Source organism: Trachemys scripta, chromosome 5, assembly GCF_013100865.1.
Source record: "Trachemys scripta elegans isolate TJP31775 chromosome 5, CAS_Tse_1.0, whole genome shotgun sequence".
Classification (NCBI taxonomy): domain Eukaryota; kingdom Metazoa; phylum Chordata; order Testudines; family Emydidae; genus Trachemys; species Trachemys scripta.
Window position 1 is genome coordinate 106,174,259 of NC_048302.1, and position 26,649 is coordinate 106,200,907.

Sequence of the window (26,649 nt, forward strand, 5' to 3'; positions counted from 1 at the left end):
CACACAGTCAGAGAAAGATGAATATGATGTTGTTGCTTTATTGTTTTAAATTCCTTTAAAACAGATTACTGGAAATAGATGTTACTTTACTTCTGATTATTGAACTGGATTATAGTATTGCAGTTAAAATGTTCCATAGGACAAGGTTCTCAGTTAATCCAAGTAGTCCAGCAAATAGTTAAATCCTACTGTACAGCAGAGACAACAGGATGAACCATGAGAATAGAGTTTATGCGGGACTGCGTGAGCTGCTGCTGCTGCCGCCGCTGCTTCTATAAAAATAGATGGCAATACATCAAATCCACAGCTTCTGCTGGCTACAGTTCATAAAGGAAAAAAGCAAGCAATTCCCTGGTAATCTCTGGAGTATAAAGTGAGGTTTGAGGATTTCTGCATATTTGCATTCAGCAAAATGGAGCATTATCTGAAAGTTCTGGCAACTTGTGAAGCAAAGGAAACTTTCTTTGGACCCAGTTGAGAGGAATCCAAAAGACAGACCTGCTCAAAGGAACTGACCCCCTGACGGCAAGTTTGGAATAAATACTTAAAATGCTCCCCTTAGAAATCTTTTAAATAAGATGCATATATGGTGCAGAGATACACATCTAAAGTGAAAATGTGCTCTGTTCTCTGTTTGTACAATTACATTTTTTCTACTAGTAAGGCATGCATCGGATTCTTAACTCTTTTTGTCATGTTTTCAATATTTGCAGCACACCATTGTATCCACTGATTTCTGTTTGCATATTGTAATTGCTCTTATCTTGTTTTGATTTCTTGGTAAAATGGAATAGATATGGATAATTCATATGTCCTGTAGCTATTATGAGTCAAGGCTGTAAGTGGATGACTTTCTGGCTCCAAAGTTCTAATTGTTTCTGAGTAGCTGGAGTATCCTGTGGGTTGTTGTCTGGCTTATAGAGTGGGTCTCAGCTGCTGTAGCTTCATTTTTCCATCCATGTATTATTCCTAATGCTGCTAGGATTTGATTGAGGAACCAGCTTATATGGAAATATTGAAGATTTATTTTAATCATCAGAGTTCCTGCAGTAATTTCAAGCTAGTAACGGAATAGATCATTTATAGCAATTTTTTTTTTTCACAGAGAAAAAAGGGTTGATCTTAATATTAATTGTGTGGCGGATTGGATTAGCTGTTGGTAGATTTTTACCAACTGGCTCTTGCATTTTACTTTGTATAGCAACATAGTGGTGGCTGCATGCTGCTTTGGCTCTGGGGATCACCTTTATGATCTACAGTATTACAAGCAGCAGGTACTGTAGGCAGCTTTCATATTTTGAATCGTTAATGTTTGTTGTCAACTTAAAATGCATTATACCCTCTTGCACATAATGACAGGCTAGCGTGTTGCTTAATAAAGGCCTGCATCACTATAGCTGATCAGAGTCCCCAGTGTTTCACTGTTTAATGAAGGTGATGTACAGTCAGGTTGCAAAGATTGATAGAGAGAATCTGCATGGCACACATTCCATCAAGTCTGTCATTCTTTACTAGGTTCATCCCCTTGTTGTTTCAACAAACTTGTTAAAAATAAAAAGAAGATTATTTTTACATTAATATAATTAATGTGGCACAATTCCAGTCTTTTTTTTTAATTTACCTTCAAAGGCACAAAGATGTCTAAAAGGTTAATGAAGAATTATACTTAATTATAATGATTCATTATCATCAGTGCAGTTAAGCTAATTTATTGTTTGCTCCTTAACAAAGAAAAAAAGTCTGTTGGGGGTGAAATAATACACAATAATTAACCTTTTGTGTTTAGCGACTACTCTGTCCTCTTAAATCTTATAATAAAATTAAGAATATAGCTGTGAAATAACTGTCTTATCTGTGAAAAGACAGTGAAATGTGTTATGGCAATGCAGGCACACCTGTTACAGATGTAAAGGCAAAGAGTAAATATCAACATGTCAGATGAGGACAGTTATAGGACTTGGAGTGTTAAACCTGGCATCATCCAAAAGCCAAATATAAATTAATAACAGGAACACTTGCTACTAATGTGTCTCAGATTAGAAGCATAATATCATATTCAGAAACATTGATTTTATTATCATGTCAACATTGGCAAGAGCATGTGTACTTCATTTCAGCTGTTACATTTTTTAAGTGACATTGCCGTCATTATAGACAAATGAAAGCTCCGATGGACATTTTTTATACAGCTGTTTATATTGCTTAAAATGCCCATTGCAGGACTTTCAACATGCATATTACTACGTCCCTAAGATGTTTAACTAGGTGATGCACAGAGTGAAGCTGTTTTTACAAACGAAAGTAGTAACAGATCAGCAGGATACTTTAGAAGTCTACGGCATCAGTTTTAAGCCAGTGACCTCCACAACACAAACCTGGGAATGATGCTGAGAATCTACCTTTTCAGTCAAAAACTAGATTATCCTTTAATGAGATCACAGATTTCATCTGTGCATCAAAAAAAGGTCATCTCGGCATTATAAGATTGCTGCTGGAAGGTTATGTCAGCGCTAGAAAATGGGGAAGCTTTTTAATTTCTTTTTCTTTGCAGTTTTTCTGTGGCCAAAATAAAAAGAAGTAAATTTCATTGTACAAAATTTCACCTAAGCAAAGCCTTGGCCTGTTGAAGTTCCAAGCCCTCTTAAATAACAGAAAGAAAAGCAATTGATATTTCAAAGGCTCCCCTTGCAATCCGTAGGTTCCTTTGCCCCTTGGCCTATTGTATAATTGTCTTGTAATGTCCTGATAGGCTAGTGGAAGTTGCATGGTAAATTATAGCCTTTACCAGCTGGACTGAGTCTATTGACTCTGTTCCTGGTTCCCAGAGTGTTGCTCACCATTATGCTGCTGCATATAGCCCATGCAATGAAGACTTGCAAAGATTCCCAGATACAAAAATCTCAATGAAATTTATTTTATTTAAATGTATGTTCAGCTCTCTTATATCACTGCAAAAGGCAGCATTTTCAAGAGTAGCATAACAAATACTGAGTTATCCACATTGGTTGGCATGGTAAGGTTATTGCCCTACAAACCTACCTTTTTAGATGGTAGTTCTTCTGGGACTGACTTCATTTGAAGTTGAACCTAGGAGATCATTCAATTTGCCCAATCAGCTAACTGGAGTTCAAGAGTTTCTGAGGTCTGGATTTTCTGTTTGGTCCATCCTTAACATTAACACAAATTGATAAAGCTAGAGACAATCAATTAAAGGCAATGGTGAAAACCCATTCTCAGCTGACTTTGTTATGGCTTTTAACCACTTAATTGCTGGATCTGCCAGCAGCCTCTGTACAGAAGAACCCTCCACCTTTCTTTCCATTGGTTATCGCTGAAGGCGTGGACTTCAATTGTATATTTCTTGGTTTCTGTTAATAATGAAAAACGGTTCAGGTGGTATTTTTGAATTAAAGTTTCTGTGCTACGGTAGAAGCATAGTATGAAAGTGTGTATTTTTTGTAGCTCAGTTGATACCTAAAATGACAGATCCTGATGTACTAAAGAAAATATTCTGGGTTGATATTAATGAAATTGATATTATACTGGTCTGTACTCTATTTCTAAGGTATGCAGAGGATGACATTTACACTAGTGAAGAAGGTCCACACACTTTAGTTCCCTCCTCTTAGTCCTTTAATACTGGGCTTAAATGTCGCATCTACTCTATGGTGAATTTCCCCAGCAATGAAGGGAGGCTGAGACAAGTGTAGCATTGCGCTGAATGGGTTGGCCAGAGGAAAGCTCCCTCTTGGTGCTTCTGATATAGCTGCTGCTTACAGACCGTAAGTCTCTTAGCTACAGCAGTGTACACATGTACAATCAGCACAGCCACAGGTTGGGAGACTCCATAAACTGGCCATGACTGCTCTAGCACTTGGCAGGCACATGAGGTACACTTCATGATTTGCTTACTATGAGGACAATATTTTAGAACCATGTTGTTAAAATCTGTGCAGTTCCTGAGGGTGCTGATAAGCCAGAGTCTTTGGTAGATGGGTATAGAAGTGCATGGCCTATGGCAGGCAGGCACAGTGTCTCCAGGAGCTTTTGGAAGTGAACAAAGCAGCATCTACTGTTGTATCCTTCAACAGGGTGCAGTACATGTGGCAGTCAACATCTTGACTGATTAAACCAAGGCCATCTAGAGCTGAAAGCATGAACCTCTGCAGCTTGAGGTGCAGATCTAGCCTGTATAGCTGGCAGCTGTAACAGACTCACATCTTCTGTGGTTTGGGCATAGAGGAGGATGCATAAAACACACTTACCAGTTGGTTACCCATGCACTCCCACCCGCGCTGATTCCTTTCTGCCGGTCGGGACGGAAAAGAGATAAGGCCATGTCTTGGCGGTCCTTGTTGGGATTTCTAATGCTGCAGGTGCTGGACTCTTCAAGGACCATAAGAAAAAGGATAGTAGTGGCCACTTTGCTCACCTGTGCAGGCTAGTCACAATCTAACACTCAGAGTGTTCTAAAAACGAGATTAACTCTAGTGACCTGCTCTGTGGAAGTGAGTGACTTAATCAAGACTTAATTCTGATCCCATGCAGTTATAGTTAACACATTCCGGTGATTAATGAAAGTGTGTGTTTCTGTACTTCTCCCTGCAGTGTGCTGCTCTGGTTGGTGAAGACCAGCCTCTTTGCCCAGATCTCCCAGAACTTGACCTCTCTGAACTAGATGTGAATGACTTGGATGCAGACGGTTTTCTGGGTGGACTCAAGTGGTACAGCGACCAATCAGAAATCATTACCAATCAGTACAGCAATGAATCATCAAATATATTCGAGGTAAGGGAAGCTGATGCAAAAGTATATTTTAGATTGCTTCATGTTTTTACCAGGTGGAATGACAGTCTTCTAATAAAAAAAGAGCCAATAGATGCTGAAGTACAGCTGTGACGTCTGTTATAGCCTCCCTCTGATACCCTTAATCCTCATGATCAAAACCAGACCTATTATTTGGAGAGAAGAAATGCTTGGAAAGAATTAAGTGGCATTCTGATTTCTGGAATGAAAACGCTGAAGAGATACCAGGTTACACTATGGCATAACACTGAGATATTGCGAAATAGTCTGTTGCAAAGAAAAACAAAAGTTGAAACCTGTTTGTCATCTTGCATGTACATTTCGCAGAAACAAACACAGTAGAATACAGCATCTATTGATGGCTCTTTAACATTTTATACGTTACTAATTACTATTACACCTACAGGCCCCAAACAGGCCCCAATTGTGCTATGTGTTGTACATGTGCATATCAGAAGTCCTTCCACTCTAAGTACAAGATAAGGCCATAGGTGGTTGCAACAAACAGACTGGGGGGAGCACAGCATCAGAGTCAGATTATTCTGATTAACATAATAAGCAGTCATCATAGCATGCCAACTGACTAGCCACTGATGTGTGTTTTGTAGACATAATGGCAGAGGGCAGTCTTAAGGAGAGAACTGAAGGATTTCAGGAGAGATTTAAATGCCCTCTTTAAAATACTGCTGTGGGAGTCAAGGTGTATAAAAGATGGGCTATGCCCTCTTTGCCTCAACCGCTAATTCTCCTTTCCTGTGTAAGACCTCAAGATTCTCCACTACTTAATTCTCAGACAACCACGCCCCTCCTGAACCCTAATATTCTTTCCTCCTAGATGGTAGTAAATGCAGTAGATCATCCTCTGGCTGGGAAATTGGGCAATAGTACATTTGATGAGCTGGCAGGAAGACCTTGGGCAACAATAAGCTATCACCCTTGCTTCACCTCTGCCTAGCAGATCACAAACATGTCCTCTCCAGGAAGCATTCCTGGTCCACTTACTTGGGGGAATCCCCAGAATAAAGATTGTTAAATTTAATACCTAGCAAATACTAAATGCTTCAATAAGGTAAAATGCATTTGGAGATAAAATACAGCCTTTATGAAATACTCTGAACCAAAATCAGCTATTACTTATGCTGGCATAACTCAACTGCAGCAAATTAAGTTACTCTGGATGAACACTGATGTCACTTAGAGCAGAAACTGGCCCTCTGAGCCTGGTCTTTCTATCATTCACACTGGTGTAATTCAGGAGTAATTTACTTCAAGTCTATAGTATTATATTAGTATAAAACCAGTGTAAGTGGAGCAGAAGCCAGTTCTCTGTCTCCAAGGGAGAAATTTTGAAACATTTTATGAAACTTCAAAGTTTTATGAAACTTCAAATTGTTGTGTCTTGTGCTTAAGTTTCAGTCGTAGTAAGTAAGTGACACATGTTATAACCAAGTAATTGGGCTGCTCTGTTATAGTATTCTTATAGGTTCAGTATGGGAAGGAGTTAATAATGTTTATAAGCAAGGTTAAAATAGTGTTCTATCAGAGACAATTAATGAGTTAGAACTTCTGCTTCCAAATAAATCACTAAAAACCAAATGTATAGACCTCTTCCATTGGCCGAAGTAAAATCAGCAAAGGTTTAAATTCAGTGTTGATAAATGTAAAGTAATGCACATTGGAAAACATAATCCCACCTATACATATAAAGAGATGGGGTCTAAATTAGCTGTTACCAGTCAAGAAAGAGATCTTGGAGTCATTGTGGATAGTTCTCTGAAAACATCCACTCAATGTGCAGTGGCAGTCAAAAAGGTGAACAGAATGTTAGGATTCATTAAGAAAGGGCTAGATAATAATACAGAAAATATCATATTGCCTGTATATAAATCCATGGTATGTCCACATCTTGAATACTGTGTGCAGATGTGGTCGTCACAGCTCAAAAAAGATATATTGGAATTGGAAAAGGTTCAGAAAAGGGCAACAAAAACGATTAGGGGTATGGAACAGCTGCCATATGAAGAGAGATTAATAAGACTGAGACTTTTCAGCTTGGAAAAGAGACGACTAAGGGAGGATATGATAGAGGTCTATAAAATCATGACTGGTGTGGAGAAAGTAAATAAGGAAGTGTTATTTACTCCTCAAAACACAAGAATTCGGGGTCACCAACTGAAATTAATAGGCAGCAAGTTTAAAACAAAAGAAAGTATTTTTTCACACAACACACAGTCAATCTGTGGAACTCCTTGCCAGAGGCTGTTGTGAAGGCCAGGACTATAACAGGGTTAAAAAAAAACTAGATAATTTCATGGCAGATAGGTTCATCAATGGCTATTAGCCAGGATGGACAGGGTTGGTGTCCCTATCCTCTGTTTGCCAGAAGCTGGGAATGGGTAACAGGGGATGGCTCACTTGATTATTACCTGTTCTGCTCATTCCCTCTGGGGCACCTGGCATTGGCCACTGTCGGAGGACAGGCTACTGGGCTAGATGGACCTTTGGTCTGACCCAGTATGGCCATTCTTATGTTCTTATTGTTTAGTCTTCTAAAAATTAAGGTCCTGATTCTGCAATGTACTTAAGTGTGTGTGTAACTTTAATATATTTAATTCCAATGGGAATTAACTCCCAATGAGACTGCTCATGCCTTAAAGTCAGGCATGTTCTTAAGTATCTTGCTGAATTGATGCCCAAACTTATAAAGGACAAAATTGTCATTTATTGTGCATGCTGATTCCATTTCTGAAGATCAAAATGATATACAAACACAGGGATAAATACATGATGTTTAAACTGCCTTGGTTGGTGCACAGCAATATCAAGACATTGGTCCATCATGTGGCATTTAAAGTCAGTCATATTAAGGTGCATTTAGAGGTGCAGACAACCAGGGTGCAGTAGAAAGAGGTAGATGGAATACATCTAGGGGAGTGCATTGTGAGGCAGCAACTAACATGTCAGAAACCAAGATTTGGAGAAGTGTTTTTCCATCTTCCCTAGCAGACAAATTCTGCCATCATTTACTCAAATGCCACTCCTCAGACTTCAATGATTTCACTGACTTTGAATTACAGATTGCACTGAAGTCAATGAGGGCACACTTCGGCTCAGAGACTACTGACTCTGAGGGGCAGATTGTTGTCCAATAGCACTTTGCCATATTGTGGCATAAGGGCAACACTATATTCAATCTGTCATTTATTATATTTAAACTGCCTTAGTTGGTGCACAACAATATGTACAGCCATTGGTCTGTCATGTGGCATTGGGGTTTAAAGTCACAGTCACATTAGTCTGCATATGTCATACCTGAGTGTAGACAGAGGTAGGAGGATTACTTCTAAAGGGCAGCAATTACAAGAGACTTGAAAAGTGCAGTGGACATTCTTCCTATGCTGGGCCCTAGCTGCTTCCAGTTCTCAAACGTAGGCAGGGTCCTGACACACGCTGCTAGGCCCCCCTTGGGCCGTGAGATATTGTTGGCAACACTAACACACCTCTGACACCTAGCCTTTAGGCCTGGCATGGCAAGTGCCAGAATTCTTCCTGCATTCTTGCAAGTGTGCAGAGTAGGCTAAGACCCAGATTTTCAAAGATATTTAGGTATTGCTGCATTCAGCATTGCTATGCATTATGGATTTAGGAACATACGTCTCATTTTCAAAAGGGATGTAGGCACTTAGGAACCAAAATCCCATTGATAATCTATGGTATTTAGGCTCCTACATTCCTAAATCACTTTTGGAAATGAGACTTGGGCTCCTAAATCAATTAGACTTAGCAAGGCTGAGCACAAGAACAGCTAAATACCTTTAAAATTCTGGGCCTAAGAGTTCATCTGCAGTTTTACTTTTATCACACAACCATTCATGACTGGTCACAATATCTCCCATTGTGTGTATAAGCCTGTGTTAAACTACATGCAACACAGGCTATGGGGAAGAGGAGGGTCTCTATAGAGCTTCTGGCAACCTGATTGAAGGTTACTAATATTCCATGTCTTGGTATCACGTTAATAATTTCCACCACTACCTTTCTTTGTCATTATTTAGTTCTAGGAAGGAGGGAGATAAAGGAGTTGTTTTCTTACAGGGTAGGCAGTAGTGATCAGGCAATTCAAACTGAATAATAGAAAACTTGCCCTTCTTTCTGGGCCAGCTTTTTCCAAACTTTAACCCCTATCCCCATTCTCCATTATGCAGCTGTATATGTAGCACTATTTCTTGTCTCTGCTGCTCCTTGATGAGACAACTGGGGGTGCTCAAGAACAATAAAAGATGTGTCCTTTCTCTGGGGATTATCTTGGTGATGCTGAGACAAACTATTTGTGTTAGTGCAGAGAATGGAAGCTCTACCTAGTCTCTTGTTTGTTAATTTCTGGATTTTTCTACATTGATTAGCTTTGGCATTTCAGCGCTTTCTTTTTAAAGAAAATATAATTGTATCTTAATCATCCTGGAGCAATATGTTTTAGAAGCCTTAAAGCCTCTATCTGAGAGCTGACTGCTATGAAAACATGAAATATATTCCAAATTTGTTCAAAACGGAATTGCAAACAAAAGATCGAAAGTACAAGCAGCACAACAATAATTGAAAACCTAACCTTAAGTGAACCACTCTCTTCTTTGAGTTACCAGTGCATTGCTTATGGCACTGTCTAGGTGAGGGCCTATATTTGCAAAAAAGACTTATGAAATTTTGGGTGCCCACCCTAAGGCACCTTTAATGGGGCTTGTTATTCAGAGGTGAATATTCTGCACTTCTGTCTTAAGCTGAAAACTGAAGCATACTAAAGGCATTTTCCTTCCAAAATTTAGTGAATTGCCTCTTTGGAAATTGAGTATTGTAGGAATTATTATTATTATTATCATTATTTATTATTTTATGACTGTATTATGGTAGTGGTTAGGGACCAACTGAAAACATGACCCACATGTACTAGACAATGTGCAAACATAGATTACCCTGAAGAGCTTACAGTTTAAATATGATGAATTTACAGTCTGAATCTAATGAGAGATTACAATCTAAATGCTAAAATTGACAGCATTGCTATAGAATAGATATATCTGATTCGTCACTACAGTACTCCACTTGTAACCCAGTGCAACTGGTTTTACACTGGCATGAAATTGGAAGAACACAGTGATGAATTAAGGCCTTACACTGATGTTGCATGTTCTTTATCAATGTTGTACATTTGTTAATTTCTTTTTCTATTCATAGCCTGGCTACCTCTATTTTCTCCCCTGATTTTCATTGCCTGTGATTCTAACCATTGGAGATGTATGTTAAGGGAGCTTTTACCCCTAAGGGCACTGTCTATTGACATAAGCTCATGCAAGTAAATAGTTAACTGCTCGTGTGTGACTTGTTAGGTAGATGGCTTTCTTTATCATTCACTTTTGTGATTTGCGTTTGGAAAGGATCAGACCTTCAAAAATTATATTTGTACAAAACTGATTCTGCTGCCCTTTTAGAAAAAATAAACTGGTTTCAATTCTTAAAGTCATTGCTGTGTGAAATGTGGAGACCTGTAGAATTTTGAGTAATGTGAATTAGAATGCTTTTTTGTATTCTTCCTCGGGAGATAAAAATTGTTACCTCCTGAGGTGTATTTCAAATATACCGTACCCTGCTATATAAGGTTAGCCATATTTAAAATTATTTATGAAGAGTGGACAGCATTATACAGAGGATAGACATGCGCAAAGATAAGTATACGCTGTCTGCACCATTCACAAATAGATCAATGGAAGTCATCTGAAAAGAGAAAATAGAGCTAGACAACAGACAATTAAGGTCTAATTTAGCAGCATAGTATCAAAAAGAATTTTCAAGTATGGTGTTCTGACAAAATATTTTTCACTTTTAAACAGATTTAATAAGACCTGAGTTTCTTGGCCTGCCCTGAATTTAATTGCTGGTTTTTGTTTTGTTTTTAATGCAATTCTCTATTTTTAAAGAGGAGTTTGTTTCTTTTTAATTGTTCAGCATAGTCCAAGTTACTTTCAGGACTGTGCTCTGTGTTATATATTTGGAAAGCTGAATAGGCTACACTGTTTCACTGTGGGCTGCCAAAAATACTGTATTACAAGCAGTGAGAATGAGGGAGTGTGAAAGAGATTCACAATGAATTGCATACTCTGTTGTTCTTGGCAAAGGAGAAATTTATGAAGATAAATGACTGCTTATCCATTTGGAATGGTTTGCATGAAGAAGATGATGGGGGGCTTTTAACACCATGAGGATAATTTGCATCGGTTCAGGTTATATACTCTAATCTTTGGTGGTGCTGCCAGTTTTTGTTACTACTGCAAGTTATTCATTCAAGGTTTGCAGCCAGATTGATTAATGAATTACCAGATCTTACGTAAAATAACTTGGCCTGACTTTTAAACAACCACCAGTGTTTTCTTTGCCAGTCTTGTGACTGGTGTTAATGGGTTTCCAGGGACTGAACCTCTATAGATTTTCTGAACTGGCCTCTTCCAGAATTTTTTCCACTTTTTAATTTTCTCCAAAACTAGTAGCCCAAGGCAGGCAGTTCAAGGAGATATAATCTTGGGGAAAAAGACATAGTAGTCAAATCCTTGATGGCTGATGCCCTTCAGTGCCAATTCAGCATGATTTATCATAGCCATCTATTCAGCACAACAGAGTCTAGAGGTGAGCTGCATGGTGTACCTCACACAATATGCATAACTAGAGCTCTGAACTTTGAAGGAAAGCCTCAGAGCTATTTGCAAAGTGCTGGTGCTTAGTGAATACTAAATTACATTTAGGAAATAGTCTACTGCTACCAGTTATACTTCATTTTTATTCTTGACACAGACACCTAAATCAGAGAACAGTAACATTTCAGAGATTATAGAAGCAGTTTGGGTATGTTCCAACACTATAATAGGATCAGAATTTTAAGGCCTTTTTTATTATTACCAATAGTCACTTAGTTTCTACTGCAATGTACTTTGTAGGGAATTACAGCTTTTACTAAAAAGATTAAAATGCTATTATGCAAATGATTGCAGTATGTTATTATGTTTACAAATTAACATCCATGGCTCAACACACAAATTAACTAACTATTCCATCTATATTATTAAGGATTTAATAAAGTAACTGTTGATAAAAATGGGGAGTTTGGAACAGTTAATAGGAACTGATTGTGATTTAACATAGAACTTAAACATTGTGTTTAATGTTCTAGATGGTATAATGGCAGAATAAAGCTTATCAAAGTGCTTAAAAGAATTGAGATTGTGTGAACAGCATAGCAGTATGTCTTAGACCTTAGCAAACGTAAACTAAGTAGCTCTGGGCAATAATGTATAGTGGGCAACATATCAGTAAATCTAAGGGTAACACAAAGACCATCTTATATAAATACATACATTAGTGCACTAATATGTAGTTTATTAAAATTCTAATTACTGTACGTTAAATATTTTATATATTATAAACATGTCTACCATACTTGGCAACTTGTGTCCCTCTAAAATGCATCTTGTAATGAATTTTTGCTATGGCAAATGGGATTTCTCTGCAGAGAGTATCACTGTATGACAAAGGAGGGGAAGGTTGAGTTCAGACTGAGATGGCTTTACAAACAGCGCTGCAAATTGCTATTCCTAGTAGTTCATAAGAGCTCATAAAAGCAAGCAGATAAGAGCCACCAAGGTCCTAGAGAAATGAATGTACAGTATGTGATTACAGGATAGATTTAGTAGAGAAACAGTAGGTTTAGTACAACAATAAACATAAAAGGGAGAAGATGCAGATTTGGGATAGGAACTTTATAATAATAATAAAAGATAACAATGCTATAATAAAAAAAATTTAAACTAGGAGAAAGACCCTCAGTTCCAATAGAACAGAAGAGAGGATATAGGGCAAAATAGCAGGTAATGTAGCAATGTCAAATATGTTATGCAAATATGTTTACCTTTACAAATATCTTTGGCTTGAGTTGTATAACACATTAATAAGAGAGTTAAGAATTAGATTAATGGGTAATACTGCATACCCTTGGCGCTCTGAGTCTACTAAATAAGTGTGTCTCAGAAACAACATTACATCTGTATGGCAGGTGTGTGTAAGCTATAATCCACCACAAAGTTTGCTTGGGTTTAAAAACTCTCAAGCAGTAAGTGCAATTTATTTTGTTCCAAACAGCTACTATGTTATTGGGAAGTGTTTATGCAAATTTTCTATATCTTGCTTTAGCAAGGTGCCTTATGTCTTCGTTCTCTTTCCCAACCGAACAAACTGTGCTGTTCTGTACTAGTCCAAATTTGTCTCTGTTGAAGTAAGCCCTTGTAAATTAGTTGAAACCTTCAGGCAAAAAGAACCCGCAAAATGAAAACAACAACAACAACAACAATTCCTTTGAGAGCTTATTGTTGGATGGCTTAATGGCCTTGTACCATTCCCAGGCATGTGATCAAGAAAGGGCACACAATCAGCTGCACAATCCTGTTCTGCGTACATTCCATTGCACTGCCCAACATTTTACTTGGAGTGGCCAAGGTTTCATGAACTCACCGTATCTTTACTCAGCCTAAGCATGCCCCTTTTGCAATAGGGAAAAATAATGTTCACCCAGAACAGTGGTAAAATACTGGCAGACAAATGGCTTGGCCTGTGTTAAGAGGTTCTTAAGGACACAGTGTTCCCACCAGTCACATATCTAAATACAAACTGGTGTTAGTTGCCATACAGACAAAAATGTATTAGCCTCCTTTCACATAGGTCATCGTAAATCCGTTTTGGTCACAGTCACACTGCACATCTGTTTTAGTGAGATGCAGCTTCTTAAGGTGGCTTTTGGACTTCATCAGCACACAAACAACCAAGCCATAAATTACCACTGCTGGAGTTGTTTTGAATAAGCGTATACTGTTTCATATTTATAATGGTGAGACTTCATAATATTCACACTGAATATATAACACAGATCAGTTCAACAAGCATGAAATTGTATGTTGTCAACTTGTCACATAAATAGAGCCATATTCTGGCTTACGATAATGTTGAACTAAACATTTTTCCCTAGAATTGCAGAGAGGGTCACAAAAAGTGAGAAGGTAGCATTTCGTTTTGTAGGATACACAGTCATTGATGTTCAGAAATAAATATTGCTGTGTGGCTTTTCTCTTTTTCTCCCCATTTAAAAAAAAAGTTTGATTTACGTAGACAAATGCTAATTGGCTAAACTGTTAATCTTTCCCCCCCAAATGGTTTGTATTTCTAGTGTATCCTTTTATTATTATTGTTGTTGCTATTTTCGTACAGCACATCAATGCTAATTGCTACTAAATGCTACAACTTAACCCTGATATGCTCTTTTCCTCCTGCCCTATCTCATGTAACATTAACTCAGGCCCATGTTATTAAAGGAGGATGAAAATCATAGCTAGGTTTAATGTAGGATATTTTGTTTTCCACAATACCACTAACCTATTATAACTGTGTCAGGTGGAAGGGTTTGCTGAGAGCAAAGTTGTATAGGAAGAGATATTTGGTGTTGACTTCATACAGTGAATCCCTTAAATAAATAATTCATGCAAGCAACAGCTTTCCCTAGCGACTCTAATAATTACACATTAAAAATCCTTGACTAAAACCTTAGTTGTACAGAATATGAAGGGGAAACTTTCTGAACACCTACAACTCCAGTTGATGTCAGTGAGAGCTGTGAGTGCTCAGGGCCTGATTTTTGGCCTCTGGCTTCCAGTTGTGCATGTGCAGTTTTGTGGGGGCACAAATGCACGTATGTATTTTCTATGTACTAATGCCTGTGGTTTGTAAGTGACATATAACGATGGAACATGCAAGAGTTAGAATTTGCATGTACAGAACCCAACTGGGAACACTTGTGTATGCATCAGTGGAGGACAGGTGTAGGCCCCTCTGGAAATCAAGCCCTATAGAGTGTATAGGAAATGGCTTTGAATACATTTTGTCTGCTGAAACTCAGACAAGAGCAGCCTTATTTCATAATGGGGATATTAATTTGCAGTTTGTGATAGGGATGAGCCTGTGTGGTTGTTGGTTTGGGTTTTTGCCACACCTCAGTCATTATGTTTTGGTTTTTAAAGCACAAAACCAAAAAGTTCCCCAGATTTTGGATTTTGTTTTGGATTGGCCTATCTGAATAGAGTTTTTGCTGTGAGGAACCCACATGCTAGCCTCACGTAGCTGCTTATTGATTTATGAAACCGCCATTGAGCTGTCTGAATGGATTATCACCATCACATGAAGACTAGAAAAGGCCAAATTTACCACCCTTATCTCATGGAATTTGATGTGGAGGGCTGAATCCCTGACAGACCTAGCTGAAAGGGAACACAAAGAACTTCCCACATCTGTTGACTTCTGTCTGTAGTAACAGCTGCTTCTTGAGGGTTCTCTGCAGACATTCATCATGTCCTTACACCAATATAGGGAGTGATGGACTGCTCAAATAAGGGTGAATGTGGCCTGTAGATCTCCCTTGTGTGCGGTCTACTTAATCTGAAAGTGGAGAGAATGTTTCCTGACTCATGGAATGATTCCTATGAAAAATACTGCTTACCAGCATCTGAAAGAGCTGTTTGATGGCATCCAGCTTCCCCAGTGAGCTATTAAGAGGACTTCCCTGACAGGATTCTGGGGTGTGCTAAAAACTACCCACAAATGGGCTGATCTCTGAGAAGGAAATAATTCACTCTCCTCCCAAGCTGCCCTCTGAGCCTCAAAAAGTGACCGACCTTTCACAAGCCAGCCACTGAGACAAGATAACTTACTTTGGTGAAGTGGTACTTACCACCATAATGGTGACGTTGGAGAAAACACTGGGAGCTGATTCAAGGCTGAACAATCAAGCGATGATTGAAAGTTCTCTTGACCCAGAGTGAAACACAGATATTTCTGATATAATGGGGTGATGGGTTAATAAATATTTTACATATATGGCTTCTAGGAAGTCTCTAGGTTACAATTCTGCTATGCTGCCAGTTTTCTCCATTGTTTATCCTTCATATGCACTTACTTTTAAATTAAACAAACACACATTTCACTGGGATAGCCTCAATTTCCATAGGTCCTATTTTGCCCATTCTGGTAGGCTGCCTATTCTTTGAAAGGTGAACTAGTGGGATATCTCACACAATCTTTGACGTGGTCATTTACTGTATAGAGATTTGTGTAAATAGTGCAACTTCCACCAGCTTTAGTAAACAGAAAGCTAAGTGCATGGCTGTAGACCATAGTAGACCTCTGACTGGAACTGCCTTGCAGGGCATTCCACTGCTCCTTTTGTAAGTCCCCAATTCCCTGTGGACTAAAGTGGCATGTGACTGGTAAGGACTGGAACACTGCATGGAAGAGGATCTACAATCCTTCAAAAGTTTCCTCTTTTTCTTCTTTAGACTTTGCTTAATTACCTCTCTCCCCTACAGGAGAAGGTGGAGGTGGGGGAAGTGTAGATGAACAAAAACCACTGTTTTCATTAGCAGGACGATTTGAGGAAAATGCTGCCAGTTTATCACCCCCATTATATCTGGAGAAAAACCAAAATTCATTGGTTTTCTGATGGGTGTGAAAATGTTCACAGATCTAACACCACAGAGCTTTCCATTTGCAAATCACATCCCTTTCTAACTAAAGGGTGTCAATCTGCTTTTGCTTGTACATGATTTTAGTATTGCCATCCCTTGTAATTTCCTTGCTGTTGATCCCGCTCTTGCATATAAAACGTCAGTTCAAATGTCGCTGGAGACCAGACCTCCCATTTTCAGGAAGAAGTCTCTCAGTTGGAGAGGATAACATTTCAAAGTAGAGGGTAACATTACAAAACAGCTCCGCTTCCTCTGGCGCAGTCTAGAGCTTCACAGACCAGCACCTTATTATCTATGTTTTTCTGTAAATCCAATCTGAGACTGTCATTATCAGTCTCAGATAGGTGAACAACATCTGGGTGAAATAAACCTGTGCCAGTGATGGCCTGGAGGGGCTCTTGTTAGTTAATCATCCCTGCCTTGCCTTTGATTACTTAATTTGTGTGTTGAGCCATGGAGGAGCCCCCAAGAGCCTCTTGTTAAAATTCTGCCAACAGATGGATGATGGGAAGATAGGGATGATTTCTCTGCCTTGGATGGAGTTCATACTATCTTTGATATTGCTAAATCTTACGTAATACTTAATTTGGGGTGGGATCTCTCTGTTAGAATATTGGCAGCACTTACTCTCTTGTGTATTTAACCCTTAAAATCATCAGCAGTGACTCCGCTCCCTAAAAAATTCATATAGTTACTTAACATTATTTTCGGTTCTTTGTTAAGGTGCTCTTGTAGCTTGTCTGCCACTGCACTTGCTCGATTAAGATGTCAGAGCATACTCTTTTTTTTCTTGAAGACATTATTATTTATTTTGTAGCAGTAGTGTCTAAGGGCCACCATCAGGGATCAGGGGCCCATTGTGTTGGGAAGTATATAAAAACATAAAATAGATGGTCCCTGCCCCATCCTTGACATGTTCTTGTGAGTAATGGGTTCTTCTATCAGTCCAAATGGTAGCATTCAGAAACGTTGCCATCTCAAGATCATTAATGCCTAGTGGTAACACTAACATATCAGGAACTGGGAGACCCACTGTGTATACTGATGTGGCTTTCACCTGATTTTACCATATTTCCACTTACCTAATTATTGTAAAAAAATATTATTTCCTCTAATTATTGTAATTTGTCATCCATCAATAGGATACTTAACTGTGTACCAGAACTCCTGTGTGTTAGCCAGTTTTCTGACCAGAATGCATAAGGTTGTACACAAATCCATCCACGCTTCTTGTCCCTTCCAGTTCTTGCTTTTGGGAGTGCGGTGATAGATAGCAATTCATTGTGTATCAGCGCTGCTGCTATGTGTACAGCAGATTTAAGAGTTTACATTAGGCCACAGTGCTATCTTCCACTTTTCCTAATTCTATCTCCTGGCAATCCCTCAGTTATACAGTTGGGGTGGCTGTCCCTGTCCCAAAAGGAATTTGTGTCAATTTCTGCAGGGACAAATCCTCCCTGCAGTAAATCGCTTTGCAATATTTGCTCAGACTGAATTTTGACAAAGACGTTCAGTCCACATACACCAAAAGAGATTTTTAAATGCGCTTGGAGGTAACTGGATGCTGCCTGTACCTGGCTGATAACTGAGTCTGTACATCTATGTAGTGTCATCCATGCCCTTTTTAATTTGTCTTTGAATGACAAATGCGTATCTTCACTGAGTCAGCAAAAGAGATGATATCCTGCAATAGCACTTCTGGCCCATCTATTGCTTTTGTAATGGGGACAACCAATTGGTTTGCCCTGAGTTTTCCCCATCTCCCCTCCTCCACACCAAAAAAGAAATTTAAAAGCTAATGTAAACAAACAAGAAAAAAAAAATGCTTTCATCCCTTGTCCAGAGCACCCCCAAGTTCTCAATGTGTGACAGGAAATCTCTGATCAAGGATCATCTGTTGTTTCTTTAGAACCAGAATAGCCCCACTGGGTCCTGATACATTCCACCTTCAGAAAGGGTAATGCGACTAGATCTTTGTTGAAACTGATCAGTTTCACACTGCAGGTATTTGTCCAAACATTCAGTTTCAATCCTGATGGGCTGCCACCCTGTCAACCTGAATTTTGAGTGTGACTGACCTCAAAAAGCAAAAGCAAAATTCATCAGAAGCTACTACGTTTCACAGAAAAGCCATGCACAAATCAGCCCGGATTTGCTTGAAAGGTTTGCAAACTTTTCAAGGAATGAGTTTTGCGTTTATAATCAGACCAGAAAACAGGGAAGTTTTGCATGGTTTCAGTTTTCACTGCAAGCACTTCACACAGCCCTAAAATGATACCGCTTTTAACTTTGTAACTGCTAAATGATAAGCCAGACCTTCCTCTTAAATGAGATCTTGGCAAAATAGCCCTGTGGTGGGGCAACATTCCTTCATAATAGTACGCTTGTCGACATTAGCAGAGGATTCATAGTGTGAATAGGAATGGAAAGAAATGATACAAAACCTTGCTGACTGCTAATTAAATGCTTGAACCCTCTCAGATTGTTTGGATGCAAAAACAAGCAAGCAAGCAAACAAACAAAAAACACGTCTTCTAGTGCCAAGCTTCTACATATCAAGAATTCTGGAAATAAATCCACCTGCTACTTTCTGAACACTTGGTGCAACCTCTGATATGTGTAAATAGCCTTTCTGATCTTATAACCAGAATGTCAGCAAATAATGAAGGACTGCAGCCACTTCACGAGATTTTCTTCCTTCTGGAGCCCAGTAACTGTAGTCTTACCATCAGCATGCAGGTAGCCTGACTGATATCTGACAAGCCTGTTAGTCCTTCAACCAGACTCCATAACTCTGAGCATCTTCCCAAATTGCATTCTGTGATTTGGTTAGATTATATCTTATCTTTAACCTTCTTGCATCCATAAACACACAGTATCTAGTCTATCTTTAGATACACCTTGCAAACAAAGAAAAACAACAGGACTCAATCGGCTGCCAGCATTAGTGGCATGATTCTTCACACTGATTCCTATTCACTTTATCTGATATCTCACAAATACCTTTGTGGAAGTCTTCCACTCCTGACCATGTCCCAAGGAAGTTCTTCATCGCTAATTTGTCTGTCCTCTCATAACTTCCAGGGTGACTTTTGCTGAGTGTAACACCTTATAAGGAGTTATGCATGATAGGCCACCATTCATCCCTCAGTTGTTCTTCAGATGCTGGACTATCAAGAGTCAATTTGTTAACCAAGCTTCTGGGGCTACTAACCAGCTAATATTTCATCTAGAAGTGTTAAAACTATCCCAGAATCAATAAAAAGCTAGTTGCTTTGCTGCTGATTAGCAAAAAGAAAAATTCAATATGAAGGTATCAAGAGGAATGAAAGGAGGAGTTGGCAGTAATGCAAGCATTATTTTCTGTCTCTGAAAGTGGCTGGTCTTGCAGTTGCTCCACATGAGACACAAGAGACAGAGCCCAAACCTGAAGTCATGGCAGAAGATGAGGCTACCATTGTTGTATTTATTTTTAGCATTCTGTGTTTTAAAGATTATCCTAATCCCAAAATAAAAGTTTTCCCTACTCAGTTTACAGTGGGAACCTCTATGTGAAGCTTTTCTGCATGGATTTTCCACCCTCCATAAGTTTACCCGCTACCTACCTTTCTCTACCTCAAACCTTTGTTTTTGTGTATGAATGCTTATCTTCCCAAAGTAAATTACATAAAAGGCTCATGGGAGGCCCCACTTAAACACCTTCTTCTTCCCTATGCCTCCAGAAAATGTCATTGTGTGAGGATACTCACCTATTTGCCTTTTTACTATAGCCTATTCCCCTGTGGGGTTTTAATATGTTAATTTCTGTAGTCGTATAGTAATGTCTTTGCTCACTTTTAAGACCATATATTACTCGGCCCCTACCTACATGCCTACCCTTTATTCTTCTCTGCCAGTAATGCCATCCCCAATGTTCATCTCTCATACAAATATTTCAGTGTCTCTGTTCATGCTACCCCCTGATGCATGAATTGCTCTCTCAACTGTGGAGTTGAGGGTCAACCCACTATCCTCTCCTCATTTAAGTCCCTCTGGCAAACTCACTTCTGCAAAGCCAACAATGGAATCAATACTATATATATATTCCACAATTTCCCTGAGCAATTTATTTCAGTACTTAACCACCCTGACCTCTCAGTGTTCTCTTTTCCAGACTAAACAAACCTAATTTTTTCAATCTTCCCTCATAGGGCATGTTTTCTAGGCCTTTAATCATTTGTATTGCTCTTCTCTGGACTTTCTCCAATTTTTCTTCATCTTTCCTGAAATGTGGCACCCAGAACTGGACACAATACTCTAGTTGAGGCCTAATTAGCATGGAGTAGAGCAGAAGAATTACTTCTGGTGCCTTGCTTACAACACTCCTGCTAACACATCCCAGAATGATGTTTGCTTTTTTTGGAAGTGTTACACTGTTGACTCATATTTAGCTTGTGATCCACTATGACCCCCAGATCCCTTCCTAGGCAATCATTTCCCATTTTGTATGTGTGCAACTGATTGTTTATTCCCAAGTGGAATACTTTGCATTTGTCCTTATTGAATGTCATCCTATTTTATTCAGACCATTTGTCCAGTTTGTCCAGATCATTTTAAATTTTAATCCTAGCCTCCAAAGCACTTGCAACCCGTTTCAGCTTGGTATCATCTGCAAACTTTGTAAGTGTATTCTCAATGTCATTATCTAAATAATTGATGACAATATTTAACAGATGCAGAACTGATCCCTGCTAGATCCCTCTCGATATGCCCTTCCTTATTGAGTGTGAACCATTGATAACTACTCTCTGGGAATGGTTTTCCAACCAGTTATGCACCCACTTTATAGTAGCTCCATCTTGGTTGTATTTCCCTAGTTTGTTTATCAGAAGGTCATGTGAGAAGTATTTAAAGCCATACTAAAGTCAAGATATACCACATCTACCACTTCCCCCTTTTCCACAAGTTTAGTTACCCTGTAAAAAAAAGCTTTTAGGTTGGCTTGACATGATTTGTTCTTGACAAATCCATGCAGACTGTTATTTATCACCTTATTATCTTCTAGGTGTTTGCAAATTGATTTTTTAATTATTTGCTCCATTATTTTTCCGGGTACTGAAGTTAAGCTGACTGGTCTGTAATTCCCCAGGTTGTTCTTATTTTCCTTTTTATAGATGGGCACTATATTTGCCCTCTTCCAGTCCTTTGGAATCTCTCCAGTCTTACATGACTTCTCAAAGATAATCGCTAATGGCTCAGATAGCTCCTCAATCGTCTCCTTGAATATTCTAGGATGCATTTCATCAGGCCCTGCCAACTTGAAGACACCTAACGTGTTTAAGTAATTTTTAACTTGTTCTTTTCCTATTTTAGCCTCTGATCCTACCTCATTTTCAGTGACATTCACTAAGTTAGACATCCAGTCGCTACTAACCTTTTTGGTGAAACTGAAACAAAAAAGTCATTTAGCACTTCTGCCATTTCCACATTTTCTGTTATTGTTTTCCTCCACTCATTGAGTAAAGAGTAGACCCTATCCTTGGTCTTCCTCTTGCTTCTAATGTATTTGTAGAATGTTTTCTTGTTACCCTTTACGTCTTTTTAAAATTTGTTTTAGATAAAAATGTTAATAATACTATATAATAATGTAGATGGGTTAACGTTTCCCTATGTGATTGTGAAGAAAAGGCTTGAGAAATAGATTAATAAAATTGAATGCAAATGCAGGGCTTGCTCAGCAGCCTAGTGACAATGAACATGTTGTTTATTTGACAGAGGCAGTGAACTTAACTCCTGACTCACAAAGAAAAACTTGCTTCCCAAATGAAGATGTATGGATAGTTTTAATGACAGTTGCAAGACATGTGGCTATGTTATGCCGCTCTGCTTTAGCATATAAAGGCACTGCATGTATATCTTGTGAGGAATCTGTGATTTCCACCACTGCTTAAGAGCAAACACCTTTCTCACCCTTAAAGAAAAATTACATCTAAGGATGACCTCAACCAGCTCCACAGCAGTCGAACAAGTCATCTGGCCTAAGAGCTAGATATTGTTACCGGTATGAGAAGAATCTGTTCCTCAGCTTCATAGCTCTGGGTCCTGGTTTAGTCTTGTTCCGTATGCCGACCTCACTCAAGTGTTTTACATCTTTCAGTTATGTACATGTGTCGTACTTTGAAAATTGTAGTAAAACCAGCCTTACTGGAAAACCAGCTTTTCTGGAAAACATGCTAAAATACATGTCTGAATAAGGTTCCATTTGACAATGCAGTTTTTGGCAATCTCTCTAGTGCTGCCATTGTTTTCCAGCATTAAGTTCCAGGTGAAAAGGAGTGGATAGGAAATAGTTTAGAGGCATTTGTGCTGTTCTGAATCTTGGGCAGGTTCCTCATGCAGTGATACTAACAACAATAGAGCAGACTGTGTCCAGAGGTGCTGAGAGGTGAAACAACAATAGGGAATACTAGTCATGGTATTCCTGCTATTCTCTTCTTAATACTGCATGGCTGCATTTGTAATCATACTTTTCAGGCTTTTGCTAGTAGGTGTAAAATGAACATAAGGGCTGAGAATATCTGTGCTGTGCTTTGGAGGTGGTCCTTGCTATGGTATTTGGACTATGCATGATGGAGGTGCTTAGTGATCAGTGCAGAAAAGTGGCCAAGATTTTCAAGAGGGATTAGTGCTTTTGGGTGCCCAGCTTGAGCCACCTTCAGGGAGCCTGATTTTCAGAGGGCAGGTGCTTTACGAAACTCACCCCCTCTAAGGTATCTCAGTTTGAGCCTCCCCAAAATTAGAATCATAGAATCATAGAATGTCAGGGTTGGAAGGGACCTCAAGAGGTCATCTAGTCCAACCCCCTGCTCAAAGCAGGACCAATTCCCAACTAAATCATCCCAGCCAGGGCTTTGTCAAGCCGGGCCTTAAAAACCTCCAAGGAAGGAGACTCCACCACCTCCCTAGGTAATGCATTCCAGTGCTTCACCACCCTCCTAGTGAAATAGTGTTTCCTAATATCCAACCTGGACCTCCCCCACTGCAACTTGAGACCATTGCACCTTGTTCTGTCAAGTGCCACCACTGAGAACAGCCGAGCTCCATCCTCTTTGGAACCCCCCTTCAGGTAGTTGAAGGCTGATTGAGGCACCCAAAAGCACTAATCCCTTTTGAAAACCTTGGCCAGTGAGCTTAAAATAGTAAATTAAAGTACATTTTAATTTCTTTAAAAAATGTAATAAACCAGATTTTTGTTTTCCTGAGGGATGCATGGGAGGGTGAGGGAGTGGTAGGGGAATGGTATCTTTTGGTTTGCTCTTTGCTGCTGTGTGTTGAACATTTATATTCCAAAGAGGTATTTCTACCTACCCTGAGTGTTTGGGAGGTCCAACAGCTCATTAGATGTTCACAATAGCATCATTGCTCAATAGGAAGGATTCATAGGCAAAGTACCCCCCAGGCTATATCTCTGAGAGAAAATGTGGCAAATAGAATCAGAAACTAATTAAACAGACAGCTAAAGCAAGCATAACTTTAAAAAGCTCTAAAACTACCAAAAATGGAAACCTATTCCAGTTATCTGCATTCACAGTGCAGAACAAGTTTGGTAGTATTTAAGATAATTCTCTAGTGCCTGCTATTTTTAGTCCAAGGGTAAGCTTCTGTAAGAGCCTTTCAGCGTTGCATCCCTTTAACCTGGCCTAACAAGCTAAGCCAATAAGCTGTCTGATTTCCGTCTTACATGAGGAAGAGAGATAGCTAAAACAAACCATTTGTGGTGAAAATGTTCAGCCTATCTTGTATTAAGAGCTTTTTTCGTATAGATTTTTCAAACATCCCAATATTAAGTGTTGCTTGTCAGAGACCAAAATGTCAAGCTTTGCTGTTTGGAAATTGTAGAAGCACAGATGCAAAAGAAGGATTTTATAGACCCACCCTCATGGAAATAAACATTGCTATGTTACCACTGGTGACACTGAATCTTTGCAGTTTGAGATATTGTTATCGATATATCTGAAAGAAAAGGGAATGTGTTCAGTTTTTCTTTAGGGAAAGAAAGGCAAACATAAGGGGTCTGAGTCTCTTCTCACTTACACCAGATCTGAACTGGTTTAAATCTACTGACTTCAGTGGAGTTACTTTTGGTTTATACTGTTGTAAGTGGGAGGAGACTCCAGCCTAAGATCATGGTAATTAATTGTAGGACATTGACTTCAGGACCTAGGCGCTCCTTCCTGTCAGAGCAGAAAACAAGGACAATGTACCTTTAAAACACTCAGCTGATCATTCTACACTAACTTGCGGTAGGGTGGAGTGGGGGGTTGTGGTGCAAAACATCGTTGCAATATATTCAGTTACAAATATTTCTTTCTTCACCTGAAATGGTATGCTTTTTATTTTTGCATTGATTTGTCTTCCTTTGTCTTCCTCACTGAGTTTACAAAACATTATTTTATTGCTGCCTAAACATGAGTGAGTCCCAGCCACTCCCTCAGCAGCTGAATGTGCAAGAGTTGTTATGAGTATCCTGCCCTTTGTTTGAAATTTATAGTATTAGAGGTCATGCTGCTTTGGTTAATGTAGGAGATTCAGCCTTCTTTCTCCCAGGTTTCACTTCAGTGGAGTTGTGCATGTGAGTAGGGGGCCCTAACTGAAGATGTTGTGCTGGATTATGAGGGGCTGCATGGGTGTCCAAAGTGTGGCTTGTAAGCTTCTGTAACCAGATGTTACCCCCACTTTGAAACAGAGATACAGTTAGCGGAAGGCACAAGTCTCAGTGTATAATACTCCATCTACATACAAATTGAGGCCACCTGTTATCAACAAGATGGAGTGTGCCTCGTGACCAGTGGTTTGTAAGGATCACATCTCAATCCTAAATATGAAGGTGAATGCAATTTGCTCCATTTCTTGCAAATTAGGCTCATCCCTCAGGCTCTCCACTCTGTTACTTACTCATGTTGACTTAAGTGAGATTACTCCTAGAGAAAAATGCTACTAAGCATGAGTAGCCTATTAGATTATTGCCTAGAGTGAATATGAACTCACTAAGAATATAGGGTCAGATCCCCAGCTGCTATAAACTGGTGAAGCTCCATTAAAGCCAATGGAAAGTAACTGATTTACACCAACTGAGAATCTGATCCCTAATTCTATCTGATCCCTAATTCTGGAAAAAATTAAATAAAAGCCTATGGTCCATTTATTTATTTATTTATATTAAGGTTGAACCTGTGGACCCCAATCATAGATCAATATCCCATTGTGTTAGGCACCACACAAATATGTAACAAAAAGACAGCTCCTTCCTCAAGGAACTTAAAATCTAAAGTTATACAGTACAATATTTTAATGCAAGCCTTAGAGGTCGCAATCTTTGTTTTTAAAGAAGCAAACAGAAGAATTTCCCACTTCTCTTTCACCATCTCTCATGATATAGTGGCTTGATAAAACATCAGTATCTCTCAGATCTCAGAAATAGGCAAATACAATCTCTGTTATGTCTTTCACAGTGAGTGGTGGTGGCCAGGAGCATAGCTTTAAAAGGCTATCAGAGAATGAGCAGTATATTTAATTTTGATTAAAAAATGTAAACTTTGAATGCAAGGAATGCAGCCCCTGTGTGATTCATAAGATGCACGGCAGCATTAATACTAAATAGCTCTGTTTCTGCTAGACTGGTGGGAGCAAACTAGCAAAGCATTTCACCTGTTATACTGAACCACGTTTAATCAACAGTGTCTGTAATGACTAATGAGCTTCAGTGTAACTTGAAATCAGAAACCAGCAGACTTACTCCAGAGAAACCCCTGTAACAGAGACCCCTTGCTGTGATTGTTCTGTGTAGTTTGCTATTTAAAATCTCTACCTCCAGTTTATGATTCCATTCACACACACACACAACTGCATTAAAAGAACATTAAAGTCATGGCACATGGTGACAAATCAAGGAAATATATAGTTAAGGGTATTATGAGGTGGCTGAGACAGCTAAGCCAATCAGATTGCTTGACTGGTTGAACATTCTGACACCTCTCTTTAGAGATGAGATGTTGGCTGACTGCACCATTCTGTTGCCACTTTTTGCAGTGAAGGGGTCATTTAAATATTGTGTAATGTTTATATTTTGATTTAATACAACTATATAAAATGAGCTGAAAATGGTAAAATGCATTTGTGCTTCATGCTACGTTAGTACCTGTACCTGACAGTATTGCTTTTACTATTAGTGTCTTTACATTCTGAATTAGAGCTTCATTGT

General features: G+C 39.0%; 1 protein-coding gene across 2 annotated transcripts in view; it reads left to right on the forward strand.

Moving 5' to 3' along the window:
• PPARGC1A (PPARG coactivator 1 alpha) overlaps nt 1–26,649 on the forward strand; it is a 496,095-nt gene that overhangs the window by 423,682 nt on the left and 45,764 nt on the right. For both annotated transcript variants that reach the window (XM_034770965.1, XM_034770966.1), the window contains exon 2: nt 4,609–4,788. In XM_034770965.1, coding sequence (XP_034626856.1) covers nt 4,609–4,788 — 180 coding nt within the window. The remainder of the gene's footprint in view (nt 1–4,608; nt 4,789–26,649) is intronic.